We start from the raw sequence: 10,764 nt of genomic DNA, 5'->3' as shown, positions 1-10,764 counted from the left end.
ACATGTGGTGTGGCCTCCTTCCCCGGGGGCGATTAGTGCGCAAAAAGCGTCCGAGAAGCTCAGTCCACTCCAACTGGAAGATTGATTTGAAGGTCTACACACTAATCGCTACGATACTTTTGCGGTTTGGAAGGACCTTTCTCGGTTTGCGTCTGCGTAACTACTGCGTTCAAGGATGTTTGCTCTGTTTGTATTCGGTTTGTTCGACAAAAGCTGTCCAAGAGTTTGGTCCCGCAAATGACCTTGCTTGCTTGGTGTTCGCTGACAGTGAGGCAAACAAGTCGTTATCAGCACAGAATATAGTGAATGTGGCGCGAAACCAAACCTTGGTTGGTTTTTGCTGAAAGGTGTTTAATGTAAATAGAATGGTTTTGGCTCTTGTCCTCCTTAGCCACAACACAACGGCCACAATGTGACAATGCGGGGCAGGACGAAATGAACAACTTGACCTCCATCTATTACTTCGAACACGATGGAACATGCTAATGGCAACTCAACTACCCAAACCATTACTCTACCAGCGAAGTGATTCTTTTTGCCTCCTTTTTTAGCTATTAATGAATTGACATACATCTCACATGAATGCATCTTTTGTGCGCTGGGAATGGCCCCCTTAAACTAATGTTCCTCATCATCATCATCCCGCGGGATGTTTAGCGAAGCCAAAAACGGTTCTCTCCCCACCCTTTATCGGGGTAGTCCTCATCGGTAATGCCCGTCTGTGCCCGAGAAAGGAAAAAAACAATCGACGGCAATTAAGAAAGTCAATCGCTGTTGTGCGTTTCGACGCCTCGGCGGCCGAAGAGGGACGGATTTTGCCCGCCAAAAACCCGGCCAAACGGATTCCACTAGCAGCAGCAAACGGCAGCCAAACGACATCCATTAACTCCCGGGTGGACTAGGAAGCTAAGCAGCCGAGCAATTTCGCTGTTCTGTTTTGCCACTACCCGGAGCCGGTATATGTTTTGGGAGTTGATCGTAGAAACATTTTGACAAAATGTTAACACACCTCCACCCTAACCACACCGGCTTAATGGAGAGGCTGTAGGCTCGGATTTGATGGTGGCTGTGGTGGCCCGGGTCTAGCGGTAGGACAATGGACGGAAATTAACTTTCAAATCGTCCGCCAACACCCTCTGTGCTCGGGGAGTTGCCTGCCAGCTGCAATGCGAAAGCAACGGTGCTTGAGGAGGGCAAAGTATTGGGAATGTTCAACCACCTAGATGCTATGAACTATGTGCCACGTTTAGATAAACTCGATTTCTATCAGACTCATCCAAGAATCGATTTAAAGTATCGAGCTATACATTTATTCATACATAAGTTTAGAGCAGAATAATAATTGAAATTATCGAAATGATACAAAACATTCAGAAAACAAGTTAAGAGGGTATTCAAGGACACTCTAACATATTTAACATATCTTTTTTAAACCTTTTTCCAAGGCCTTGAACAATGTAAACGCGTCATACATTGGTCAAGGCAGCTCGTAACTTTAAACTGCTTTATAAGGATCGAAATTACTGGACCACTACATTTAATGTTTTGAGCACTTCATCATCTAGTATTCTTCAAATAGTATCAGCTAATTACAAAAGGTCTGTAAGTTATGTTTATTTTAAATGACATAAATCTTGTTTTGTAAAATTGTAGAAAATAGCTTTAGTTTGTCACTTTAAACTGCTTTTAGGGTTTGAAACATAAAAGTTTGATTAAAGTCGACTGGTTCTCCTGGAGAAAATCATAGTTTAAGGAAAACACGGAACGCAAAAAGCATGTTGGATGAATTCAGCATATCTTCAAAAGTAATAGTTTAGTTTGTTATTTGCGGAAAATAACTAAAGCTTTATGGATATATCATATAAAATTCTCAAATATGCTAGCACCTCTCAGTGCTACAGAAGCACGCTTACAATGCAAAAAAAGCCCAATCTACAACCCATGACCCAAGCCCTAATCCTCCGGCATAACCACAAATCCTCATCCCCAAAAACACAAACGAACGTTCTCTCTTCGTTCTGTTTAGCCGTGGCCACACGGGGCGAAAATTTGCGCGCAAATTTGCACATTAATGCCAAAATGTTTTCGCTTCGTGTGGCAGGGGTAAAAACCCGAAAATTTATGCCGAAATGTCAAACGTATTGTTTTCATCTGTGTTTTGGCCGCTGAAGTTGATTTCCGAATAAATTTTGCAGTTTTTAACGATTTTGTTGCTGTTGCTGTTATATTTATATTAAAAATGCAAAAACAATACGAAAAGAACCTACATTTTCGTAAATAAAGCGTTCGATAGCGTCAAGGGTTCAGCGAAAAAGTCCGCGGACGTATAAAAGTTTGACAGCGTGTAAGGGTTAAGCGAAACCGTTTTGGCATTAATTTTTTCGTTTGCGCTAGGGTTTTCGCCCCGTGTGGCCACGGCTTTTCAATTAAGGGAAAAAATATTTTCCAAATATTTTCCTCACGCTTCACGCGCCCCACGAAGCCCAAAGTAAAAAAGGACACGGTCACCATTTTGCGCGTGACGCGTACAACCAGCGCGAGAGCGAGAGAACGCTAGTGTCGCACCGCGAATCAAAGCGAAAACCCCCATCAACAACATGCGGCGGGGCTACTGGTGCTCTTGAGCCCCAGCAGAAGCACAGCATCGCCTACTACCAAGCAGCAGCAGCAGCAGCACGTTTGCAAACTGCTGGACTGCTATTTGCCCAACAACAACAACAACAATCCAAAACACTCGTTCGCTCTCGCTCACTCGCCGTCCCGAACAGGGCGGAGTTCGAAAATCGCATGTTGCTGATGGTGGTAGTGGTGGTGGTGGTGGTCACGTTCATCGCGATCTTCTCGAGAATGAATTTGACTTTTGCCATCCCTCCTCCTACCCCCCCAGGCGGTCAACTCTGCCTTCGCTGCTCTTGTCCTTGCTGCTACCCTCCCGAGGCACACACACACACGTATACCTAGGTCAGCATAATGTTCAATGTCAACTGACCCTCAGGACGCAGGACGCTGAACGCAGGTACCTGAAAATGGGCCCAAGGACTCGCTCATCACCCTCCGGGGCCCAACCAAAAAGGGGTGTGTACGAGCCATGCCCAACATTATGCGCACCACCCCGTCGCCCAATGCGCATGAGCGAGACCAACCCGCCCGAAGAAGGGCTCGTGATTGGTCGAAACCGACCTCGGATGTGCCGGTGTGTGTGTGCCGGATTCATTAAGCCCGTGGTGTGTGTGCCAGTTCCGCCATTGGATGGTGCTGGGCGTATAAATAGTGGCCGGGAGGGGAAGCATCGCCACAGTCCAGATCTTGAATTCTCCCAACGCGCATCCGCCGCATGTTGTTGTCCGTTGTCGCACATTCCGAGTTTGTTTCTTGCATCGTTGCATTCACGATTCACGGGATTCCGAGGATTACAGACAGTTGTGTGATTCACAGACAGACACAGTGAAAGAGCGTGTAGTGAGCAAGAACACAAACAGCAATTCAAATAGTGTTGTGCCAAAGAGACCATCAGAGTGGAAGAAAAACCAAGCAACCTTCGAGTATCGTTCGAGTGACAGTCCGAGTGACAGACCGTGTGTGTGTCTGTGCATTTCTGTGTGTGTACCTTTGTGTGTGTGTGCGCACCCGCACGCATGAGTAGGCTCTGAATGCCGCTGCTGATCGAAAGTATGGTTAAGATCGAGCCCAGCATGATGAACGGCATCGGCGGCGGTGGTGGTGGTCAGATGACGACGATGTTCGGAGTGGCGCGGGCCCCGCTCAAGAGCAGCTTCTCGATAAACTCGATCCTGCCGGAAACGATGAAATCCTCACCCTCGCAAACGCCTTCACCCACCCTCCAATCGTGCCCCTCACCGATTGGCTCCGAGGAACAGGATCACGATCTGACCGACACCGAGAGTGATCTTGACGTCACCGGTACGCCACCTCCGATGGATTGTAGCAGCGGAAAGGACAAATCGGATGAGGCCGAAGGTGAGGGTGGCCGTAGCAGTAGCAGCGGTAGCAGCAGCACCTCCAGCCCGGCCAAGGATGGTAGCGATGGGAAGAAGGGCAACGAGAAGCCACCGTACAGTTACAACGCGCTCATCATGATGGCAATCCGGCAGAGTGCCGAGAAGCGCCTAACGTTGAACGGGATCTACGAGTACATTATGCGCAACTTCCCGTACTACCGGGACAACAAGCAGGGCTGGCAGAACTCGATCCGTCACAACCTCAGCCTCAACAAGTGCTTCGTGAAGGTTCCGCGGCATTACGACGATCCGGGCAAGGGTAACTACTGGATGTTGGATCCGTCGGCCGAGGATGTGTTCATCGGTGGATCGACCGGCAAGCTGCGGCGTCGTTCGACGGCCGCATCCCGCAGCCGGTTGGCCGCCTTCAAGCGCTCGCTCGTCGGTCCAATGTTCCCGTCGCTCGGTTACCCTCAGTTCGGTCAGTTCCTGTATCCGTCGCACGCCGCCCAAGCTCAGACGGCACTCCTGGCCGCCCAGATGTACCGTTACGGTCCGTACGCACCGAGTATGGCCCCGAAACCACCGACGTTGCCCCTTCCGCTGCCACTCGGTGCCGTCGGTGCCGGGTTCGGGATGGATCGGTTACTTGGGGCGGCCGCGGCCGCCGCCAACTCACCACCGATGCACCCGGCAGCACCCCCCACCTCGATGGCCAGCCCGGCCCAGCAGCAGGCGGAAATCTACCAAAGACTCCAGTACCACCAGCACCTGCTCCAGCATCATGCGGCTGCCCAGCAAGCGGCCGCGGCCGCAGCCGCCCACCAAGCCCAAGCCCACCATCAGGCACAGGCACAGGCGGCCGCTGCCCATCATCACCTTCAGCACCAACACCAGCAACACCAGCAACACCAGCAACATCACCAGCAACAGCAGCAGCAGTTGAGTCCCACCGGAAGCACCGACAGTTCCGTGCATCATCCTTCCTCCTCGCCGCACCATCCACACCCGCAACATTCGCCGCTCGGCCATTCCCTCCCACAGGGCTCACCGACCGGTCACATCGGTGGTGGTGGTGGTGCTGGTGGTCCGCCACCGACCATCTTCAAACCGATCACGCTCGTATCGCGCCAGCAGAGCTAGAGGCCGGGATGCGGTTTGCAACCTACAAATTCATACAAAAAGGCAAACGCCTGACCAGTGATAGTAGCATCGTTAGCATTTGAACTTAGGAAGCTAATCCCCCCTCCATCCTCCATGTTTTGTGTTTTGTGGTGGTGGTGGTGGTGATCGTGGAGCAATCAGGAGCAGCCAGTACGAGTAGTAGTAGTAGAGCCAGCGCCTAGTGTTAATCGCGAAACCGAAGCTGTGACTTAATGAGAGCAAACAGAGCAAAGGACGCAATAGGAGCTACAAGGAGTGGTTAGAAGGGAGACGGGAAAGGAAGGAAGGTGAAAGAGCGTGTCTGGATCGCCTCGAAAGTATTAGTAAATTTTAGTTTTGCCTTTACCTGCCTAAGTCTAAGTAGTAGTAGTAGTAACTGCCTCGTTAAGAATCGATCCTACAATGTTTGGGAGCTTATGCAGGAGCAGCGTTTAAAGGAGCAACTGTACATAAGAGAAGACCGAAGGGGAGATAGAAAGTGAAGGTTTAAGTTATAAAAAAAGTGGGAAAATCGGGAGAGAAAATGGTGGTGAAGAAAATGTGAAAATATATCGGAACCAGCTCGCGCAACACGCGAGCTGCTGTATACTTCTGCCTCGCGGCTTGCTTCGATCAACTCGGGCAGGTCGAGGGGTAGAGGTAACAATTTAAAACATCTGCTTCATTACTTGGGAAAATGGGGGGAAAACAATCCGAAAGAACAGCTCCAAAAAAAACGTTCCACAAAACGCCGACGGCTTTTCCAGCAATCCCGACCGGAAACACTTAGCAGCTGAATGACAAATTATCGACACTTTTGGGGTTGCCCTTTTCCGGTGGGGGATTTAATTTGACTTCCGTGACCCACATCCACCACATCCCCCCTCACAAACAATCCAACCATTTAGAGGGGGTGCCAACCAGTTGCGTGGGAAAATTCACGCTTTCCCCCCACAGTTCGCGATTTCCCGAATTCGTTCGCTGTTTGGGGACCTCATGGTGAGCAAGGAAGGAAAAGGACTTCCAACCCTCCAGAAACTCCAGAGGGAAGAAGGAATCACACCAAATGGCACACAAAACGAGCGTAAATGGCGCGCACGGAACACACGGAGAGGGAGGAAGTTCGTTTCGTCGTTTGCTCCTCGCAAGCACATCCTTTGCGCCAATGATGATGATGATGATGATGGCGATGGCGATGGGGGAAACGGTTCGTTGTACTCCCCATATCCTTTGATGGTGTCGTTCGCTGCGTTCCGTGGACTTGGTGGATGCTTCGCGTCGGGATTTCCGAGGAACCGAGGGGATCCTATGGTGAAGGGTGGGAATGAGAGGGAGCGCAGCATGTTTGGCACTTCCTATTCTGGTTTCTCGGGTTCGGTTCGGTTGGGGAAGCTTCTGGCCGTGTCTGTGCCCGGGACGAGTTAATATTTTGACAGGAAACATACGCATTTCGTCCTGTTGCTCCTTGCTTTTTGGATGGCGGTACGATGCGGTGTTGCGGGGGGGAAATTATGGTTTCCAGGTTGGTTAGAACAACGGAAGAAGATTGAGGAAGAGCTGGAAGCGTGAAGAGAAGGTGTTGTTCTCGCGTATTATTTGCATTTCCTATCTGTTTATGCTGGGATGATTTAGGAAAGAACACTTTCGGTTTGTGTTAAATTTATGTTAATAGTGATATTTTTTTGCAAATTACAGCAATATTGAGAAACAGCCTTATAATGTTTCATTACTTTTGTATGTCTGATTACTTTAAAATAACAAAATCACTAATTTTTTAACTCATTTACTGTTGCTTTATTTTCAAACGGAATTGTTATTGAAAACTAAATTTTGCATATTGCCAACTTTGATGATTCTATAATAAAAAATGCATAGCTTAATACGTTCTTATCCTTGTTTCTATCCTCGCTCAGTGTTTCAAAGGACTCCATTGAATGAGTTCTGGCACTTCAGCCACACTCCGGCAATTCATAATTAAATCACTCAGCTGAACGTCTTCATTACTCTTTGTCCCATTACACGGTCCTTGTTCCTTGTTCCCTATCCTTTTGCAGGAAGCATCCACAAATACACACACACGCACACCCAGAGACGCAAATCTGTTCCACTTTCCGGTCCGTTCCAGTCGCGCTCGCGATGGCATGTTGGCGAGTGTTGAGCTCAGAGAGAAAAGATGATTAGCGAAGGCCAGAACCAGTTCTAAATTTGGGGTTGGGCCAGCTTCCAGGTCCCTTCGAGGATATATGAAATATGATGATTACCGATTGACCGGACCCTGATGGAATGGATGGAGTTTTTTTTTTAATAATTCCGTTTTCGTGCAGCTGGTATTTTTGTTTCCTCGCGATGTGATGCAACTAATATTTTAATCATTATTTATGCGTTCCACCCTCCTGGACCGGGAGGGACCAAAGTAGTTTGAAATATTATGACATTTGACCATCATTACGTTGGTTATTAATTTAGAGAGAAAGGAAGTACGGAAGGTAAGCTACTTCCGGTACCAACGTTCAGTTCAGTATAACTTTATTGTGGAAGAGAACAGATCCTGATTCCTAAATCGTCTTCAGAAGAAGTCTCAAATGGTCACGGTGTAGAAGCCATAATTTTTGGTGTAGGTCAGCATCCACCTAACGCAACTCAATCTCAGGAAATTAAGCTATTAAGTTGATGAACAGCTCTACATCCTCAGGACCACAGGACCATGGGACCACTTGTGCCGATTTTCGAGATCGGAGTCATAATTGAGCTGTTTCCGTGACCGTGCGCCGGACAGAAAGGTCCTCCAGGATCCCTCGCTCGCCATATAATTAAGACATCAATATTGACATCTTCGAAATGGATTCGGCAACCTACAACCTTAAACACGCCTCACATCCGCCCTTCGTCCTAAGCAATTCGAGTTTCGAGGATAAATCTAGACACGAAAGAGAACACCCGCCCCAAAAATTAGTCCATCTGGTCACGACTCGCACCGTGCGGCCTGTCTGCCTGCCTCTAAAGGGGCCGCACCGATGCTGGTACTACTGACAGCCAGTGTTTTAGAGCAGCAGCAGCAGCAGCAACAGCATCATTAGCTGAATTTAAATTTATTGAATTGTTTTCATGCGAAAATATTATGATCCATCTCGCCATGGCCGAGTGTCGTCGGCTGTCGTCCCGGGCCCGGGGGTTCTGATGCTGGTGGTGGCAGTGATGGCAGTGGGATTGCAGCGCGATAAGCGCGTGCTGCTGGGCGGCGGCATGATGATCGGCATCGCTGATAGCCGCTGATGCTCGCTGCTGCGGGTTCCCGGGCAAAGTGTTAATTTGACAAAAATCCAAGGTCCCCTCACACTCCGATGTTCCGGCGAGTTTTCTTTTTTTCGACCGATTTTTATTTTCGTTCACTTGCCAGCCTGCCGTCGCCGCCGCCGTGTTTGCTACGGATTGTATTTTCGGGGACAGCGAAAGCCCGCGTTATGTTTTATCGGTCCCCCGTCATTTGTCGCAGCTGTCCATCGTGTCCATCTCGCGGGCCCGGGGTGGTTTGTGAAGTGTTTTGTGGTTATGGCGTTTCGGTTTGATCGTCCCTTGTCTCTCGGCTGTCTTGAATGGATCGTCGTGGAGCGCAATTGACCTGTTTGCTAAACTTATCGCTGACGCTGAACGCGACGCGGATGACCGTTTTTTATAGCGAGGAGCGTGATGCGACGCAGCGCCGTGAGTGGATCTGCTTCGTATCTTCGGCGTTTTTGTATGCAAACAAACGCGCGGGGCCCCGATAAGAGGAGGATGGAGAGGGAAGGCCATTATTCAATTTAGTGACTTTTGGCCACTGCTGCCACTGTGATGCCCGGAACGAACGGCGCGATCGTGCAGAGGGAAAAGAGGGTCACCTTCTTCTCGCGCTTCAAGACGGAGCCGCATAGTTGAACTCAATTGACAACCGCACACCACCCCCCCAGCCCTCGGGAGTCATGGCGAAGGAATAAGCTGCGTAAACAAACCACGCAACACAACGCAACTGCACTTATCTACTTTACTTATTTTCTTATTGAGCAAACAAGTGGCCACGCCATCAGGACAGCGGTCGATCTCAGGTCTCAGGTCTCAGCGCAGAGGCCGTGCGGCCAACGCATCCATTTATCATCCTCTCGGAACGCAACGCACCGCCTCCGCCGGGGGCCCAATTGAAATGTGTGCATTACTGGCCGGCCAGTAGCGCGATACGATTCGCCAACCGGTACGCGCCATCAGTACAGATGGTAATCGCTTTAAGATGATGATCGCGTCCACCTTTTGCTCCAAAATGCGATCTTGTGAAAACGCGAATTTCCCTCAAAAAAGTGAGCTCTATAGCTATAGTGCATAGCACGACGAGGGACCACCAGTGTCTAGAGAGGAGTCTGGTCTGGACTTAATTGGAACTGATGAATCCATTTCTCTGCGGTTGGTTTCACGGCCGCCAGGCACCGCTGTACACCCACTCGGTTCGGGAAGCTTGGGAGTAGCCCACGCAGTGACCAACGATCTCGCAGACACACACACACACACACATACATTCATTGCTAAACACCAGTAGCGGCCAATGTCACCACGAGCACCGTTTGGTGTGCATTAATTCAATCCCCAAAATCCTCGTTCTCCTTCCTTGGTCTATAGAACAAGTCGACGAGGTGTTTGAGTTGGTAGAGGAAGTACCATGACGATGGTTCATGGTCATTGCCCACCAGTATTCCCGTATTTTGTGTCCAGGTTGTTTCCAATAGGAAGCATATTGCAGAACAAACAAACATCCAAGTTTTGTGATCGATACGCGAACCCAACAGCATCATTCACAAGGACATGCATCGATGCGTGAATGCTGGTACTTCCTTCATCTCACGGCACTTCACTCGGTCTGGTGGTGGCCTGACGGTACCGGAATTCCCGTCGACCCCCGTGCACCGTATGTCCTGTCGCCACGACGGCAAACGTTCCGTCACGGCATGTGGCGAGATCCTCGTCGTCGCGAAAGTCCTTTACTAGGGAGTGAGAGTCCACGGACACACGCACGCTCGCCAGCAAACCACCTGGGGCATCCTCCTGCTGAGGGGTAACTTACGCGTAAGTGATACTTGAGTTCACCGTTCTTGGTCCCCATGGTCCCAGCCATTTTCCCAGCCGTAGGGGAACGCCGAAGTCGAAGGCGCGTTACCGTGGCACTTGTGCCGTGACCTGCTGTGCCGGGAATCGTAGCCCGGGCGTGTGGACAGGACTTTTGCCGCGCGCAAAAGTGACGTGAGAAACGTGCCAATCAGCGGGATGAATGTCCCTCTTTGAGACTTTAATGTTCTGAATCTTCCGTGAATTCGCGCGATCAACTAGAACTCAATGGACTGGCCGCATCACAATAGATCTCGTTGGTTGGTTGGTTGGTTGCGCCCACAAAAAGGTGCTGGCCCCTGATAATGGGTGCTGGCCGTGGCATTGTAACTGAACTCCCTCAGCTGGTTCCTGCCCGGGCAGATTCCCATCCTCTCGTCGGATGCGCCGCTGTGTCAATTGGACGTCGCGATTAATTTAAAGAAAATCCAAAAGTGGCTATACAAATAGATCCAAACGCCGTGGATCCGTCCGGGTAGCCGGGCCGGTCCGCCAGGCTCATCTCAAGTGGTCGTGTGTACTGTACGTGTGCCGG

The 10,764-nt window shown here is 49.9% G+C and overlaps 1 protein-coding gene across 1 annotated transcript; it reads left to right on the top strand.

The window, feature by feature from the left end:
* The first annotated feature begins 3,618 nt into the window (after positions 1-3,618).
* On the top strand, positions 3,619-5,674 carry LOC125951546 (fork head domain transcription factor slp2-like). The gene is given in 2 exon segments (XM_049680469.1): positions 3,619-4,865; positions 4,867-5,674. Coding segments are annotated over 2 exon segments (1,254 nt in total). The 5' UTR covers positions 3,619-3,650; the 3' UTR covers positions 4,906-5,674.
* The last annotated feature ends 5,090 nt before the right edge of the window (positions 5,675-10,764 follow it).

The sequence above is a fragment of the Anopheles darlingi genome, chromosome 2 (genome assembly GCF_943734745.1).
Source record: "Anopheles darlingi chromosome 2, idAnoDarlMG_H_01, whole genome shotgun sequence".
NCBI classification, from domain to species: domain Eukaryota; kingdom Metazoa; phylum Arthropoda; class Insecta; order Diptera; family Culicidae; genus Anopheles; species Anopheles darlingi.
Note: the sequence above shows the minus strand (reverse complement) of the source record. Positions and strands in the feature narration are given on the sequence as shown.